General features: G+C 44.5%; 1 protein-coding gene across 1 annotated transcript in view; it reads right to left on the bottom strand.

Moving 5' to 3' along the window:
* Window positions 1-1,872: 1,872 nt before the first annotated feature.
* The window catches only part of Ckap5 (cytoskeleton associated protein 5), a gene marked incomplete in the record, with an annotated part of 87,638 nt that continues 71,353 nt past the window's right edge, over window positions 1,873-18,157 (bottom strand). Inside the window, 12 exon segments of the mRNA XM_013514063.1 lie at window positions 1,873-2,547; window positions 2,676-2,827; window positions 5,252-5,411; window positions 5,512-5,595; window positions 6,047-6,184; window positions 6,273-6,461; window positions 7,525-7,600; window positions 8,379-8,566; window positions 10,523-10,702; window positions 15,292-15,412; window positions 16,163-16,336; window positions 17,506-17,678. Coding sequence (XP_013369517.1) covers window positions 2,302-2,547; window positions 2,676-2,827; window positions 5,252-5,411; window positions 5,512-5,595; window positions 6,047-6,184; window positions 6,273-6,461; window positions 7,525-7,600; window positions 8,379-8,566; window positions 10,523-10,702; window positions 15,292-15,412; window positions 16,163-16,336; window positions 17,506-17,678 — 1,881 coding nt within the window.

The following is an 18,157-nucleotide window of genomic DNA, read 5'->3' as shown; positions in this document are numbered from 1 at the left end:
TCGTTTTTTGAGACAGGGTCTATGTAGCTCACACTGGCCTGGAACTCACGGCAGTCCTGCCTCAGCCTCCTGAGGGCTGGGGTTGGAGGCCTGCACCACCACGCTGGCGTAACGGCGCAGGGTTTGCCGCTCACCCCCGGTGCGCCCTCCTCCCCTGCTCTGCGCCCAACAGCAGAGCAGCCGGAGCAGAGGCCTCTACTCCTGTTTCTGTCCTACTCTGAGTTCCACTGAATGACTTAGCAAGACCGTCTCACAGTCAACAGTAACAGGCTAGGGTTCAGGACTTGGGTTTAATCACCAGCACACACACAAAAAAACAAAAGAACATAAAGTGACAGATTTTTTTTTTTTTGAGAGAGGGTCTATGTAGTTCAGGCTAGCCTTGAGACCTTGAACTCAAAGCAATCTTCCTGCCTCAGCCTCTTAAAGGCTGGGATTACAGGCCTGCACCACCACACGGGGCAAAGTGACAGGATTTAACCCCTCCCCCAGCACACTCTTCAAGGTTACGCTGGCAGAGGCCACCCTGTGGGACACAGCATGGCTCTGACCCAGGGCCGGCCTGGAGGTCCTGAGTACAGTGTGGTGTGCCCTTCCCATGGGGTGCTTCTGACCCGTGGCAGCGCCGGCAGCATCTGTGACAGGGCGTTCACAGGGGCGACGGCACCTGGAGGAGAGGAGCTGGGATGGCTCTGCCCTGGGTCGGGTGGAGACAAACGCCAAGCAGGGACTATTCATGGCTTAAGCCCTGCAGCTACCCTGCCGTGGCTTCGAGCAGGAAAGGAGTGACAGGAACTGTCTTTAACCCTCTCCCCAGTCCTTCCTTCTTTTTAGTACGGAAGGGAACAGAGGCCGGGACACAGGGCTCCGTCCTTGTCCTTGGTTTTGGCTGAGCAGGAGAGGGTCCAGTGCGGAGCTGAGCGTGCTCGCGGCATCTCAGCGGCACAGAGCCTTGCCCTGATGGGAGAAGGGAACTAGGTTGGCGGATCCCAAAGCTGCTTGGGAAGCGCCCGGGGCCATGCAGACTGCTTCCCTCCCTGTCCCGGCCACAGGTCAGCTCTGGGCACTTGGGGTTTACAGCTTAGCTGTGCTAACTCAGTCCATGGCCGAGCGCGTGTCCTTCTCCGGCCTGAACAGCACCTTCCCACTGTGAACACTTGCTGTCTGCCCTGGGCCGCTGAGCGTGCGAATGGCAGGCTTCTCTCTGGCAGCTTGGATGACGGGTCAACAAGGATCCACGCTCCGTCTCTGTTCTCTTCAACTCTAGCTGGGAAGGTCCGCAGGACTCCCTGGGTCTCCCCCGACTTCAGAAGCTCTCAGCCTGCAGTCTTCCTGGCTGTGGAAGGGAGCGTCCAGAGCTTTTACTCCGGAGGTGAATCCTTTAGTCCACATTCTGGTCCTCACGCACACCAAATGCAAAGCAGCTTAGTCTGGACCCAAAGATTCGCAGCTCACCAGGTTGTGTTCTCCCAAGTCCATCTGGGAAGGAGCCCCACCTGCAGACGTGCTGTGGGAACCCACGCAGCCCAGCTGACGATGGGCACACTCTCCCGGGCACTTGAGCGGCAAGGTGGTAGGCAGGTCATCTGCAAATTCCTGGCAGCGCTGGCTGCTGAACCTAACACGGCCCTGGAAGCTCACGATGGCAGGACAAGATTTCTCTGCGCTCCTCAGAGCCCATGTGGGAAGCAGGAGAGGCAAGTCCCTTCTATTCCAAGCGAGTCACAGATGCCCCACATCTGTGAGCCAGGAGGAGGTAGGGATCCAGAGGCAGCAGCGAACCTTTCTTGAACTGGCTATGTCCTGGTCCCAAATCAGGTGACAGACAGAGTGGCCCAGCACTCTGGGGTATGGAGCACCTTGACAGACAGGTATAGTTAATGCAAACTTTATTTATAAAAGACTCTTAAATTAGTTGCTTCATGCCATGCATTCATACAGAATTCAGTGACCCTCCGGGGCTACAGGGAGAAGAGATCACAAACTCAAAGAAAAACTATGAAAGAGTTCTAATAGTTAAAAGCCAGGAAAGATTAGGACAATTTTACAAATGAGCAGTCAAAAAGAAAAGAACAGAAAAAGCCATGGAGACTAGTGTGTGCTGAGGGGCAGCTGTTTACAAGTCTGTACACTAACTAATCCACAGACGGCTGTGGGCGTGTGGGGACGGGGTGGCCACACCCCCTCCTCTGCTGGCCCACACCTAGAGCCACTTTGTGCACACTCGGCCTGTGCGGCCACGCCACACTATGAGGGCGTCTAGTTAGTAACCTAAAGCTGCGGGGGGCCAAGATGGCAGCTTCATTTGCGACTGCTCTTTATTCTCTCCAGTCTTTTTTTCAAGTCGTCGATGTTGGTGGTGGAGGAGGAGGAGGAGGTCACGGTGCCTGCGGAGTGGGTCTGGTTGGAATCCAGCTCTGAGTGCTGGTGCTGCTCGCGAGACTCTCGCAGCTGGAACAGCTTGCTGTGCAGCATGTCTGTGGAGGAGGCCACTGTGGGCACCGTGGGCTTAGAGAGCAAAGACGTCAGCGCAGGCCGGTCATCTTGCTGCAGAGAGAAGAGGGGACACTGTCTCAGGCCAGGGGAACAGGTCGAGGCTGAGCTGCCACCCTGGGCCAGCCTGTACTGACCCCACATCACGGCCCTCCCAGGGCCTGCGGAACGAGGAGCAGTACCTTTGTGTTGTCCAGCCCACATCTCTGCCGGAGGATTTTTAGCCTTTCCAGGTAGACAGATGGTCCCACCTCTTCTCCATTTGTGTTAACTATGGAGGACATTGTGCTTGTAGGGGTGGGCACACAGGTGACCTCCATCTGAGGTGAGATGCCTAGGGAGAAAAATGCATGGAAAATATTCCCACAGATGCACCGCACTCCCAGACTGCCTGGGCAATCTGTCCCCTGAACGAACAATTAAGGACTTCTAGCTGGGGATGTAGCTCAGTAGTACAGCATCTGCCTGACATGTTCAAGGCCACAAATAACAAATTCAATCACACACATGTACTTCCTAGAGCACATGCCTATAATCCCTACTACTTGGAGGCTGAGGCAGGAAGATCACAACTTGAGGGCAGCCTAGGCAAACTTAGTATGAACCTCAGGAAAAAAAAAAAAAAAAAAGAGCCAGGCGTGGTGGTACACACCTGTAATCCCAGCCCTCTGCAAGGACTGAAAATAGGAATCCAGCTTGGGCAAGTTAGCAAGACCCTGTCTCAGAAAGTAAGAAGAGCCAGGGATACAGCGTAGTGTGAAGGCCTTGGGTTCAATCCCCAGTGCCATGAGAAAGAGGGGAAAAACATTAAAGGTGGGTTGAAGGCTGCCAATGCAGTTCAGAGGTATGCAGCATATACTTTGCTTGAACAAGCCTTGTGTTCAATCTCTGGTATCAAAAAACAAAAATGTCTGCGAGTTTGAATGTTGCCATTGTATGTGAAAATGAAACGCACAAGGCTTCACCTGGAGTGGGGATTGTGAGTAACTTCTTTTCTTTTTTTTCTTTTGGTACCGGGAATTGAACTCATGACCTCAGGCTTGCCAGGCAAGCACTTATGCCACTGAGCTACATCCCTGACCCCTGGAGTAGGGATTAAAGGTCCTCAGGCATAAGGTAAGCCTGAGGAGAACTTCAAGAACTCAAGAAGACCCAGAAGGGCAGAGTATAAGTTAGGCTATCTGTCTGTACACCAGTATACAAGAGGTTGGATTTCAGTAAAAAGAGGTTGGATTTCAGGACTCATCAGGGAAATCCAAGACACCTCAGCTACTCCTGTGTATACTGTCATTGCCCAACTGAAGCCTGGGACCTCAAGTGTGTGGACCATGAGCCACACTGGAAAGTTCTTTTTCAGACCCAGGAAGGACAGCGTGGAGCTCAAGCCCATGGAGGATTCCAGAGCAGAGGAGGAGTTGAGGTGTCCAACAAACACCTAGAGTGGGACAGGCATGGGCGCAGCTGAAACTGTCATGGCGATCCACATTCTAGCACGAGAGGGAGAAACTAAAATTACTCAAACAATCACCAAAAGTCTCTTTCACTTCCTAAATGTCTGAGAAGGAACAATCATGAAATGTGGGCATTTAAAATACTGAGTTTGGGGCTGCTTCCTGCCTGCCAGGCAGCGAGCTGTTTCTCCTCTGCCATGCCATCAGCTGACAACGGACTGAAACATCTGCAAACTGTGAGCCAAAATGAACCTTTGCTCCTGTAACTTGTGGGTGCTGGGTACTTTGTCTCAGCCATGAGAAAGTAACTAAAATAACCTGGAAAATAACAACTAAGCAAAAATGAAGGAAGAAAAATCTTCAGGAATTAAGGACAAACTGACAGGAAAAGGAGAAATCACAGAGGGACCAGAGAAGCTAAAGCTAAGTCTGGAAGAATAAAGATGCCATCTGAAAGTGGATAATTTCTGGGTACACATGAATTGCAAACACTGAACCAAGAAGATACATAAAGCACTGGATAATTCAGTAACACAGTAAAACTGAAGCAGTTAAAAAAAAATCCCCAAAACCTACCAACTAAGAAAAGCGAAAAAAACCAAACCGAACCAAACCCCAAAATACAAAAACAAAACTGAACTTATGGCTGAGGGTAAGAGCAGCGGTAGAGCACTTGCTTAGTACGTGCAAGGCCCCAAAACTGATCTCTAGCACCAGAAAACAAAAACCTAATCTGATTTCCATGAAAATGCATTACTTTTTACAAAAAAATAAAGTACTGGGGAGGAAGAATTCCTGACAGATATAAGGTGAAAAAGGAATGAGGAATAATGTAAAACGTGGCAAAGGAGGTCTGAATACCCTTGGGTATGAAACCAGCTCAGGGATCACGCTGTGGGTGTTGCAAATGTGCTATTTAGGTAAAAAACATCAAATGTTGGACAGCACCAGAACAGAACTCTGGAAATGGAAAAGGAGGCCCTTCCCTGACCAACTGCACCATGTTCTGCCCGTATGTGCACCGGATATTCTCACCAGCCTTCAAGAAAGACTCTCGGTCTCAGAGAGGGGTCAAATCCTGGGGGCAGAGGTGGGGAGCTGGCCCCAAGCCCCTCAGGTGCTGGCCTGTGAGTTCTCGCAGAGCAAGGGGCTGGTGGTGCGAGACAGCAGACGAGGTTCCCCAAGTCCAGGGAGTCAGTCAAGGGCTTTGCTGAGCACAGGCTCCCACAGAGCGCCACGAAGGCACATGTGGACGGAACCCAGGGAGGGTCTGAGCCTGCTTCTGGAGCAACAGAAGGAAACCTTACCTGTGGAAGTGGGAATCCGGCCTTTGCCTTCCCTCTCCATCTCAATCACCCGAAGGCCTCTTTCAACATAACTCTGAAAGAACTGCGAGGAATTTTTCAAAAATGGTTCAATATCAGCATCCGAGTATTTCTTCTTATATTCATATAACTCTGCCAAGCCCTGATGAACAAGAGAAAGGAAAGAAGGAAAGACAGGGATGTTCGTTAGTGCCTCTTTCCCACAAAGCAGGTCCCCGTTGCTTCAGTCCTTTCACTCTTACCTCTTTAGTGTTTTCTTTAGAGCCAATCTTCTTAAAAATCTCAGCTAAGAAATCGTTCACTTTGGCCTTTGATGATTTTTCATCCTGCAAAATTGAAAGATACCAGGAAAGCTGTTTAGGTTTGAGTTACGGTTCCTGAGATCTTAAAACCTGGACCTTACTGGTACGTCCCTGCAGGTCATGGTGCAGCCGAAAAACCAACAGCCTGGTTAGAATGCCTGTGGTCTCAGGTTTTTCAACTGCAGCAGATGAAGGAGCAACTGGCTCACGAGTCCCCAGTTTAACAGCCTGAAATGGGTGCATCTAGTGAGCAATGCCTTGGGCACGCACACGGAAACCTTTCTTGGGGCTTCCACACCACAAGGTTATTAGTATATATTTTAAAGTGTCATGCTGGAAATGGTTAGTGCTAGAGCCCAGGAGACCGAGCAGGTCAGTCCCTGGTCCTGACCTTGGCCTTCAGAGGTGTCTCCAGGGACCTAACTGCAGACCTGAACCTTTCCCGAGCGCTCAGCCTTTCCCACAGGCCACTCACGATTCTCGATGCGCCCTTTTCAGTTTCCTTCTCAGACTTGCTCCCAGCCTGGTCCATGCTATGCTTCATCATCCGGCAGAGGTGGGCCTCCAGCTCCGACTCATTCTTGTTGTCAATCATCGTGAGGTGGTCCAGGATCTGATGGGAGTCGGCACATTCATGTGGAGGCGGTGCCCCTGCCCGGCATGCTCTCAAGCCCTCCAGACCCACTGCTGCTCCCACTTACCTTGGGGCCTTTTAACTTGCATAAGGTGTGCAGCAGCGTCTTTAGGGTCCTTATAGGAAATTCACTTTTGCACTGCTTCAGCTTCTCCTTGGGGAAGACTTTCATGAAAATGTGGATGTCCAGAAGAATTCTGTCCAGGTTGATGCTGTTGATGGTATCGGGCAGCAGCCGAACCATTCTCCAAAGACACTATTGAGAAAAGAAATGGAAGTTAGGAGCAAGACTGAAGAGTGAGAATACTGTGTCACCATGTATCTTTCCCAAGCTCAGGCTCCCTTCTAAAAGATGGTCTGAAATGTAAGTGAGGATCATAACTTTCAAGTTCGGCTGGTAAACATGAAACTTTTTATTTTCTGTTTTCTGATGTAGTCTAAGCTGGCCTTCAACTTGAGGTGATCCTCCTGCCTCAGCCTCTCAAGTGCTAGGGTTGCAGGTGCGCGTCACAACACCTGGCTAGACACGAAACGTTTTATTAATCTCTCCACCTCATCACTGAGTGAAGTATGACAAATCACCCACCTCATCATCCCTCTCCCTTCTTCCTGCTCCCAAGATGGGGACCATCATGGATATTGTGCAAACGTGGGGATTCTGCCCTGGGTTTCCTTGGTACCTAAGAACAGCTTACTTCAGCTTGCTTAACCACATTAAACCTGAGCAGACAGCCAGGCATGGTGGCGCACGCCTGTACTCCCAGCACTCGGCAGGCTGAGGCAAGAGGATCATTGCAAATTCAAGACCAGTCTGGACTATAAAGTGAGCTCAAGGCAAGCCTGAACTGTAAGTTGAGACCCTGTCTCAAAAAGACAAACTAAACCAAAAAAAATAAACCAAACCCGAGCAGACAAAAGACCATATACTGCTGCCGTATCCTAACAGTGTTACAACATTATAGATCTGTTTGTTTGGAGTCTTCCAAGAAACAGACTGAAGTTTTATGTGGCTATACATTCCAGACAGAAATAAAATTTGTCTCATCAAACTTCTTGCCTTTTGATTTTGCATGTGAGTGAACTACCTACAAAAAGAACTACCTTCAAAAAGAACTACCTTCTTTTTCATTGATGAGGCCCAAAATCTAGGCCTGAGCTTGGTGTATAATTTGGAAGGAAGGAAAATGAAGACCAATTATATTTTGTCAGATGTTTTGGCTGATGTTGAGTCAGTATCTTAGCTCAGGTTCTTTTTTCCTATACTTTAACAAAGTTACTGCATCTCTGAAAGAAAAGAGATCAAATCATTTCAACCTCACCTTCATAACAAGTTCTGAGAATTTGGGAGAACTGGCTGTGGCTAGCAGGCTGTCTTGCAGCAAAACAAGTAGGGCACTGGAAAATAAACCAACACAGCATTAATATGTTTCAAACATTCACTCCAGGTAAAAATACTAAGTGAAGGGCCAAGTATGAGTATTCTCTTATTAACAAGGGGAGTACTTATGGGTACTTGGCATTTAGTTGTTTTTAAAGAAATCATTTTTTAAGCTTTTACCACTTAGAAAATAATCATTTGTCACTTTTTTATTGTTACTGATCGCTAAAGAGAAATGTATCTGAAAAGTACAAGTCAGAAGATATAACTGACAGGGGCTGGGGATTTAGCTCAGCGGCAAAAGCGCTTGCCTGGCAAGCGCAAGGTCGTGAGTTCGGTTCCTGGTACCGGAGAAAAACCAAAAAAAAAAAAAGAAGATATAACTGACACATTTTATAATTAATTCTATGCTAGAAAACTCATGGTGAGCCGGATGTGGTGGTGCACTCCTGTAATCCCAGCACTTGGGAGGCTGAGGCAGGAGGATCATTGCGAGTTCGAGGCCAGACTGGGCTACAAAGTGAGCTCAAGGTCAGCCTCAACTGCATAGTGAGACCCTGTCTCAAAAAGACAAACAAAAAAAACAAAACTCATGGCATTGGTGGCTTGCTGAGGTGTACTAGCTTTGGGTGTTGTCTCAGGCGGGAATACCTTGGGTCCATGGGAAGCTGAAAAGTAATAAACCAATCGACTAGGCAAATCTAAGTTACAACTGCTTTAGTGACTTTCCAATATGTACGTGTATTTAAAAGAGAAACTGTTCCAAGCTCTAATGCAGAATGTGTACAAATGTACCTCAAAATGTTGGTCTGGTCGGACTTCTCCAGAACTTTCACCACCAAGAGGTTCACTGAGCGGATCACCTGCTGCCCTTCCTCTAGGTCTTCGATCCGAGAATCCAGCATTAAGGTGATGAGGCCATGCATCAGGTCTTTCAGCACTCCAGTGGAAGCCTCCCGGGCCAGGCTTTCAATCTGAAATAGCTATCCAGTCCTGATTGTGTTAGGCAGATTAATACTCAATGTAAGGAGCAAACAGGATAAACCTGGGTGGGATATCCTAATAAACATTCAATTATATTGTATTCTTAAAAACTCAAGAGTGCTGCAAGAAAATCACATAGGAACTTTCAGTGATAGCCAAAACTATATATACATATATAGTTTTTTTTTTTTTTTTAAGTACTAGAGATTGAATGCAGGGCCCTCACCCTACCCCTTTAAATTTGATTTTTTTAAAAAATTTTGAGACAGGGTCTTACTAAGTTGTTAAATGGCCCAGACAGAGGGGGAACTTGCCATCTTTAGTGGGATTACTTGCCAGTAATCAAGCCCTCTACTTCAGCTTACCACAGGGCTTGCTTACTGGCATGTGCCACACACCTGGGTTGTTTTATATATATATTTTGTTTGTTTGTTTGTTTTGTTTTTTTCCAGTAACGGGAATCGAACTCACAACGTTGCGCTTGCCAGGCAGGCACTGTGCCACTGAGCTAAATCCTCAGCCTGTTTTATATTTTTGATTTCTTTTTTTTGTCTTTTTAAGACACAGTTTCACTATATAGTTCAGGCTGGCCTTAAACTCACTTTGTAGCCCAGGTTGGAATCGAACCTGCAGCAATCCTCCTGTCTCAGTCTCCCCAGTGCTAGGATTACAGGCAGTTTTATATTTTTGAGACAGGGTCTCACTATGCCCAGGCTGGCCATGAACTTGCTATGTAGTCCAGGCTGGCTCCAAACTCACAATCCTCCTACCTCAGCTTTCCAAGTGCTTGTGATTATAGGTGTATGCCATCACACCCAACTTGAACAATACTTTTAACATAAATACACTTATCTGTGAAAAGCCAAATACAGTCTACCATACCTGAAAAAAAAAAAAAAAAAACTGGCATGAAGCACTCTTGGTAGTAGGTAAACATTCTACTTAATATCCTTTTTTTTTGTTTTGTAGCAGGAATTAAACTCAGGACCTTACGCTTGCAAGGCAGGCACTGGGCCTCCGAGCCATATCCCTGGCCCTCTACTTAAAGGAAGGAACAGCTTGGATGAGGGAAAGAAGAAAAAGAAAGTACTAAGGCAATTATCTCTCTCTCTCTCTCTCTCTCTCTCTCTCTCTCTCTCTCTCTCTCTCTTTCTCTTATCTGGGATAATTGTACTGCTGATGTCTGGTAGTTTATTGAAAGGAACCATGCTTACAATTTTTTTTTACATATATTTTGACCATTTTTGCATGCTTATATCTGGTAATCTGAGCAACTTATGTGAAGACAACAATATGCAATATAACAACCACTGGTGAATTCCTACCATCCTGTCTAGTGAAGCTGTGTATTGTCTCTTATGATTTTTTAAATTATTATTTTCTTAATCTCTTGAATGGTTTGATCAATCTTCCATTCTTACATCTGGTAAGATGAGCAACTGCATTGAAAATAACAATATGTAATATAACCACAGTTAATCCCTATCATTTGGTCTGAAACCCTGTATCATTTTTATTTCTTTTTTATCTTTTTGAGACAGGGTCTCACTACGTAGTTCAGGCTGGCCTTGAGTTCACTTTGTAGCTCAGGCTGGTCTCGAACGCACAACGATCCTCCTGCCTCAGCTTCTCGAGTGCTGGGATTATAGGTGTGCACCACCACACCCAGCACCCTGTATCATTTTTAATGTCCTTGCTTTGTTTTGTTTGTATTTTGCTATTTTTTTTTTTTTTTTTTACTATTTTCTTTAAAATTAAAATTAAAAAAAAAAATCTCCATAATAAGGTACTCTGGACTGTACCCCAAAAGCCAATGGAAGTGGTCAGCAGCCTGCTAGAGCAATCACAGAAAGTTCTGCAAAATGACCAAGGACGCTCGGAACAGATGCACCGCCCTGGCTGAGCACCCAGGGCATGAGTGACGGCGGGCCGCTCCGCTCTGCAGAGCACCTTACCGAGATCATGTTGCCGATGATGCAGCTGTACAGCTTGATGATCTCATCCTTCTCCAGCTTCTCATCTGCCATGTGCGTGTTGTAGATGAGTCGGAGCTGCATGAAGGTGGCTATCAGAAACTGGTCAATGTGGCCAGACATAGCTTCAGCTTTGTCTTCCTGTCTCAGGACCTCATCGATCTAATAATGGAAATTCCAAGATATATTTTCCAAGCTTCATACAGAGCAGTAGAGACACTGCAAGGAACTTCTCTGTAGGAGGATTAGTAAAGCATTTCCAATCTTACCTTGAAATATACCATTGTAAAAACTCATTCTAAGGAAACTGTCATTTAATATATATTTATTGAGCAAGATATTATCTGGATGAATCACAAATACTATTCTAACAGGCTGTCTAGTTCAGGGAATAACCCTACATTTAAATGTTCAATGTTTTGTCAGTCACGGTGGCACACACCAGCACTTGGAAGGCTGAGACAGAAGGATCATCATGAGTTCATGACCAGCCTGGGTTACATAGAAAGTGCAAGGTTAGCCTGAACTACATAGTAAGAACCTGTCTCAAAAAAACCCCGAAAAACAAAAATATGATTAACTTATTAAAAAGAATGCTTTGGCCAGGGACATAGCTCAGTGGCATAAGCACCTGGCAAGTGAAGGTCCTGAATTCATTACTGGTCCTCCAAAAAATAAGTAAGTAAAAAGAATGCTTTTTAGACACTTTTTTTCCCTCCCTTAGGTGCTACTGGTTATTCAACCCAGGGCCTTTACAATGAAACACATCCCCAGACCACTTTTTATTTTTATATATTTTTAGTCTTTTTTGAGACAGTGTCTCACTATGCAGTTCAAGCTAGCCTTGAACTCACTTATGTAGCCCAGGCTGGACTCGAACCCACAACTATCTTCCTGCCTCAGCCTCCTAAGTGCTGGGATTACAGGTGTGCACCACCACACCTGGCCACTTTTTTTATTTTTGAAATAGGGTCTGCCTAAGTCACTAAGTTGCCCAGGCTGGGCTTAAACTTGGGATTCTCCTGCCTCAGTCTCCCAGGGTAGTTTTGGGATTACAGGTATGAACCACCATGTTCAGTATTTTTAAAGGTATTTTTGGTACCAGGAATTGAAGCCAAGACCTCATGCACACCAGGCAAATGCTCTACCACTGAGTTACATTTCCAGTGGTAATGAAGATCTTATTTACAAAAAAAGGGTGGGAGCACCAGTTATATACATTATAAGATAAATGGTGCCCCCTGGTGTGGAAACTATAGTCCTACTTTCATTTATTATGTATGTGTACTTCCTAAGCACAATTTTACATAAAACTGGGAGGTTTTAACAATGACGTTTTGGGGCCAGGGATACAGTTCAGTGGCGCAGTGCCTGCCTGGCAAGCATGAGGTCCTGAGTTTGATTCCCAGTATCAAAAAAAAAAAAAAAAAGATATCATGGACACCATGAAAGACTGTATTTTGGGGGAGGCTTACTCTCCCTCTTTTTTGAAGGTAGGTAATAGTGATAATGTGGCATATACTCTCATGTGCATGTATCATATATAATCACATATACACATTTACAGAGTCAAAGTTTGGGACACTTTATTCCAAGAGCATTGCAGTATATTACTTCTCTGTATCAAACTTTCTAATCAACAGAAAATTACATATAAGTCTCTCAAGTCAATAGGAATAATTCTACAAAGTAACGTGGGACTCACTGGACCATCTGCACCAGGAAATGAGTGATGCAGGGCTGAGAAACAGCCCACGTATGTGTGCACCAGAACGTACCCAGTCACCCCTCACGAGGAACTCCCAGGGTTTCAGCTTGGCTGTTTTGTCCACTCTATTGTACAACAAACATCTCTTTATATACCCTTAAGTGCACCTGCATTTCTATGAAAGGTGAGGAGGGGTAGTGTTGAATACCTTCTTGTGTATTCACTAAACTTGTGGATTATCTTCTGTGATTTGCCTACTCATATTTCTATTTCTCTTGGGTTCTTGTTTCCTCAAGAGTTAACATGAGTTCTGTTAATTAAAGTTACTACTTTTATTGGTCAATACTGGTTGCAAATATATTCTACAATATGGTAGCTTCTTCTAGATGAAAATTTAACTTTTACACAAATTTATCTCCTTCTTCAGGTTTTGAGTTTCCCATCTTAATTAGTGGTCTGTCCACATTCTTCAGTTATTTCAAAAAACTTAGCATGTGGGGAGGAATACGTTGTTTTAAATTTCTGCAAGTTTACATGTGCTCTTATTTATTATTTATTTATTTAATGTCTTCCACATACAGTTAGCTCTATCCTTATTTCTGATACTTATATTTTTGCTTTCTTTGGTTGTTTTTTGAGACGGGGTCTGGCTGTATAGTTCAGGTTGGCCTTGAACTCACTACATAGCCCAGGCTGGCCTCCACCTTACAGTGATCCTCCTGCCTCAGTTTCCCAAGTAATGGGATTACAGATGTGCACCACCACACCTAGGTATTTTTGCTTTTTAATCAATTCAGTAAAAGATTTGTTTTCGTTTTTATTTTATAAGGGTCAGCTTTAATATTTATAATTTTTGTGGTATCAGGGATCTATAACATTTATAATTTTTAATTTAATAATTTCATGAATTTTAACTTTGTTTCCTACTTTCAAATTTCTTCTACTTTCCTACTTCCTTAAAATTATCATATTAAGCCAGGCGCGGTGGCACATGCCTGTAATCCCAGCACTGAGGAAGCGGAGGCAGGAGGATTGCTGTGAGTTTGGGATTAGCCTGGGCTACAAAGTGAGCTCAAGGCCAGCCTGAACTGCATAGCAAGACCCTGTCTCAAAAAGAAAAAAAAAAAAAATTATTACTATATTAAATCCATTTTAGCCTTCCTTGAAGAATAAATGCATTTCAGGCAACATATTTTTCTGAGTTTGAGTTTTTCAATGAGAGTTTGGAGTAAAATATTTTCCTATTTACTGTTAGAACTTTTATTTATTTTGGGGATGCGGGAAATCAAACCCAGGGACTCATCCATGGTAGACAAATGCTCTACCACAACTGAGTCACACCCTTGGCCTCATCTATGTATGTATGTATGTATGTATGTATGTATCTATGTCTTTTTGAGATAGGGTTTCACTATGTATTTCAGGCTAGTTTTAAATTCACTTTGTAACCCAAGCTGGCCTCGAACTCTCAGAGATCCTCCTGCTTCAGTCAGGAGTTTTGGGATTACAGGCATGTGCTACCATGTCTGCTCCATATTTATTTTTGATCAAAAGAATATTTAGCAGCAAGAAACTAGTACTTTTGTAATGTTATTTTTTAAAAAAGTTTGGTTATCAGCAAAGAATATTATCACTGTAACTCTTGTATTTGCTCATGTTTTCTCTCTATATAATTTATTTAAAAAATGCTCAATGGATGCTGAGTGTGGTGGTACCTGCCTTATAACCCCAGCAGTTGATTAGGCGTAGGCAGGAGGATCATGAGTTTGAGGCCAGTCTGGACTACACAGTAAGTTCAAGGCTAGTGTGGACTATACAGACTCAAAAAAACAGTCCAATGGAGATATGAAAAAACAAATTAGCTTTTTATGAATTTAAAGTTCATATGCTAATTAAATCTAGCTTGTTTTCTAATATCCTCCTGCCTCAGTCTCCCAAGTACTAGAATTACAGGCACGCATCATAGCACCAATGTGTGATTTCTTAAAATTATCTTTGCTCTTTTTCTCTTTTGTTTGTTTTTTGAGACAAGGTCTCGCTGTGCCCAGGCTGGGCTCGAGTTCATGGTGATCCTCCTGGCTTATCCTCCTGAGTGCTGGGATTATAGGTGTGTACCACCATACCAAGCTGTCTTTGTTCTTCTTAGGCCATTTAGTCTCCCATGTAAATTTTAGAACCAGCTTGTCAAATAGCAGAAAAAAACTCTTTGAGATTTTGGTAAGAAATGCACTAAGTTTATGCACTAAAGGAATCACCATCTTTCCAATCCTGAATCTTGTGAACGTATAGTGGTATGTGCATTTGCTTTTTTCTTTTGTCTTTTTGAGATAGGGTCTTGCTATGCAGTTCAGGTGGGCCTTGAGCTCACTTTGTAGCTCAGGCTGGTCTCAAACTTGCAACAACCCTCCTGCTTCAGCATCCCAAATGCTGGGATTACAGGCATGTGCCACCACACCCGGCAGTATATGCATTTGGAAATTCACTAATGCCATTCAATAAAATAAACTGTTTAGGCTGGGCTCACACTTTTGAGGTTGTCTCAGCCTCCCAGAACGCTGGACTGCAGGTATGTGCCATCCTCCCAGCAAGACCGACTTTAAGGCTGGCTCACACACTTCAGATGCTACCTACCTGACACATACCTCCTGTGCTCAGAAAGAGCATGTCGATGGATGGCAGGTGGTACAGATTTAAACCAAGGCCTTGTATACACTGAAGATGTGCTCTCCCACTGAGCTACATCTGAGCCTTAAGAATGAAAACTTTTGTTTTGTTTTTTTTTCCTGGTACTGGGAATCGAACTCACGACCTTGCACTTGCCAGGTAGGTGCTGTGCTGCTGAGCTAAAGCTGTGCCCAGCCCCAAGAATCAAACCTTTTAAGAGACCATGTCTAACAATACCAAATATCTGTTTGGATGCCCAATTCTATCCTTTCATCTGTCTTCTCTTCTTTATCAGGGCAGCACTGGACCCTGCTTCCATCATTCTTACGACCTCTACGCGCATCAACAGAACTGCTGTCATGGAGACCACTCCCATTACCTGTGTCAGAGCTTGGATACTTGCACTGATGTCACCACTGGCTACTTGGGAGATAATGAAATTGATTGTGGATGCTGTATTACTGTGCATATCATCAAAGTGTGGAGACACAGCTCGGATCCTAGACAGCAGAGCAAAGGGAAAAGTTCAACTGCTATTACAAAATATCCCAGTAAGTGCAAATTACAGTTTCCTACTAGATTCAGGTCTTAGTAAAAGATTGCCATTTGTCAGACAGTAGTCAGTTTTAAAAAGTTTGTTTTTGCTGGTACTAGGGAATGAACCCACTGCCTTCACATTGTACTACATCCCCAGCCCTGCAGTGTTTTTGAGACTGAATCACCCTAAGTGGCTAAGGTGCCCACACTGGGCTTCAACTTGGGATTCACCTGCCTCAGCCTCCCAGAGTACTGGCATTACACCTGTGTACCACTATGCCTGGCAAGCCTAAGAAGTTTTAACTGCACACTCTCATAGAGTGCTTTTGTTTGGTTTTGTTTTGCTTGAGAAAGGGTCTTGCCTGGCCTTGAACTCACTATGTAGCCCAGGCTGGTCTCCAACTCACGGTGATCCTCCTACCTCAGTCTCCCAAGTGCTAGGATCACAGTCCTGTACTACCACATCCAGCCTGATTTTTTTTTTTTTTTTTTTTTTTTTTGAGTCAGGGTCTTGTTGTGTAGCTCAGGCTGGTCTTGAACTCACTATGTAGCCCAGCCTGGCCTTGAACTTGTGATGATCCTCCTGCCTGTCTCTAGAGTGCTGGGATTATAGGGGCGTGCACCACCACACCCAGCTGTCCAGAGGGTTCTTTTTAGGTATGTACTCTGATGATCATGAACTACTTATATTTGTATGAACAAGTTGGACTTACTTGGGCTCAGGAATAAGAACTGGTTCAAAAATGTCATCTAGCTTATGCTGGACAAGTTCTGGCATTTCACATCGAACTGTACCATTGTCATTCTCAATCTCATCAAGGTCCAGCTGGAATTCTCGGCGAACCATCTGGGTGGCCTCAGGATGCCCACTCATGCCTCGGGCTTGGCTAAGGGAAGCAAAAGAAGACCCCTGAACTAAGACACCTTTCTCAACCACAGGGCAAGAGCAGCACTGCCAGGTCCCTCAACACTTCAAGACAGATGTTCAACTTCTGGTTTCAGCCCCCCTGAATGGTTGAAGTCCTTGAGTCTAAGAAAGTGCTAGAGGCAACAGTATCAGTTCAGTATATTCTTAGAGAGCAGCTAACTCTAACATGTACTACATTACCAGCCAAGTCATAAATATCATCTCTAATTCACTAGTGCTGATACACCTTTTACTTCTATTTTAGAAGGGACGGAAAATAAAGTATATTTATAGTGACACAAAGCTCAATACTCATGGAAAAAATGTAAGAAAAAATATAGACTAGCTGTTTTTTTCCTACAAATTAATCAGTGTTTATGTTTTTATAATCATAAGCATCACGTCAAGCAGTGCTCAGTACATTTTGTACTTTGAAGGGCAGACACATCCTTTTAAGAACAGTTAGTCTTAACAGGTCAGGGCCAGCAGTATATCTCAAAAAATAGATATGCAAAGTTTCCAAATTCAAATTGGTTAAAATTATATTCATGACACCAACTCAAAATAGAGCTGTGTTGCTTAGAAGGCAGAATTTTGAGTCCCTAAGCCAATTCTGGGCTGCATGCATTTTACTTTGTCTTATCTCAAGAACAGAACTTAAGGACAACCAAACAGCATCCAAGGAAGAGGGCAAATCAATGCTTTAGCTTCATGACATTGAGCTGCCATTCCTGCTGGCCAATGGACTCTCCTGGGAGGCACGATATTTATGGACATCCTCTACCTTGCTGTAACTCTAAGCCAGGCACCCACCAGAGGGGATGAATCCATGTCAGAAGTTAGAAAGATATAAGAGCCCTGCTAATGAGAAATTAGCAGGCAGTACTTACATCCTATAAGTGCGATACATAATTCTGTCCACGGAAAAGCAGTGAAAGAAGGCACAAGACCATTTAGAAGTGGTTTTGAGACAAAGACAAAGACACAATGAATACTGGAAGATTAACATCTGGTTATGTGACATTTACCCAGACACCCTCTTGTGCATGGTAATGACTATGAGAACTCAAGATTATGTTATGGACAACCTCTGAGCATACAAAGCTAAGTCCACAGAGACGCTCTCAGACACCATTTCCAGCCACATACTTGAGCTTGGAGGACATGTCGTCAACCGGGCCCTTGCGCAGCATGTTGGCATTGGAGGTCGTGTTCTGGGTGCGCTGTGGTTTCTCTTCTACCTGTTTCACTGGTGCAGCAGAGGGCCTCTTTGCTGACCGCTTAATTCTCTCCTCAAGCATGCTCATATCCTTTTCAGAAAGCTATAAAAAGAGGCCACAGTTAACTTATTAGAACATCAACCTACTAAAATGTGAGGACAATGTGAAACCTAATTATAGGACTCAAGCATGGTCTATTTTCATACTGAAGATAATAGAAGCTATCGTGTTAAGACAAGTTTACTTTCAAAACACTTTACTGTTAAATACTATTTGTTAATGCCTGCCTGGCTATAATAATTATTATTATTATTATTTTTTTTCCGGTACAGGGGATCGAACTCACGACCTTGCGCTTGCCAGGCAGTCACTGCGCCACTGAGCTAAATCCCCAGCCCCGAGGCTATAACAATTAGAGAATACATAAAAGAAGAAAAAGATACAAAAGGACTATTTTAAAAAGGCTATTATGGGTGTGGTGGTGCACGCCTGTAATCCCAGCACTTAGGAGGCTCAGGCAGGAGGATCATTGCAAGCTCAAGACCAGCCTAAGCTACATAAGTGAGCTCAGGGACAGCCTG

This window comes from Chinchilla lanigera, unplaced genomic scaffold (assembly GCF_000276665.1).
Source record: "Chinchilla lanigera isolate Chin_1 unplaced genomic scaffold, ChiLan1.0 scaffold00021, whole genome shotgun sequence".
Classification (NCBI taxonomy): Eukaryota; Metazoa; Chordata; class Mammalia; order Rodentia; family Chinchillidae; genus Chinchilla; species Chinchilla lanigera.
The sequence above is the reverse complement of the archived record's forward strand: the minus strand, read 5'-3'. Positions and strand labels throughout refer to the sequence as shown.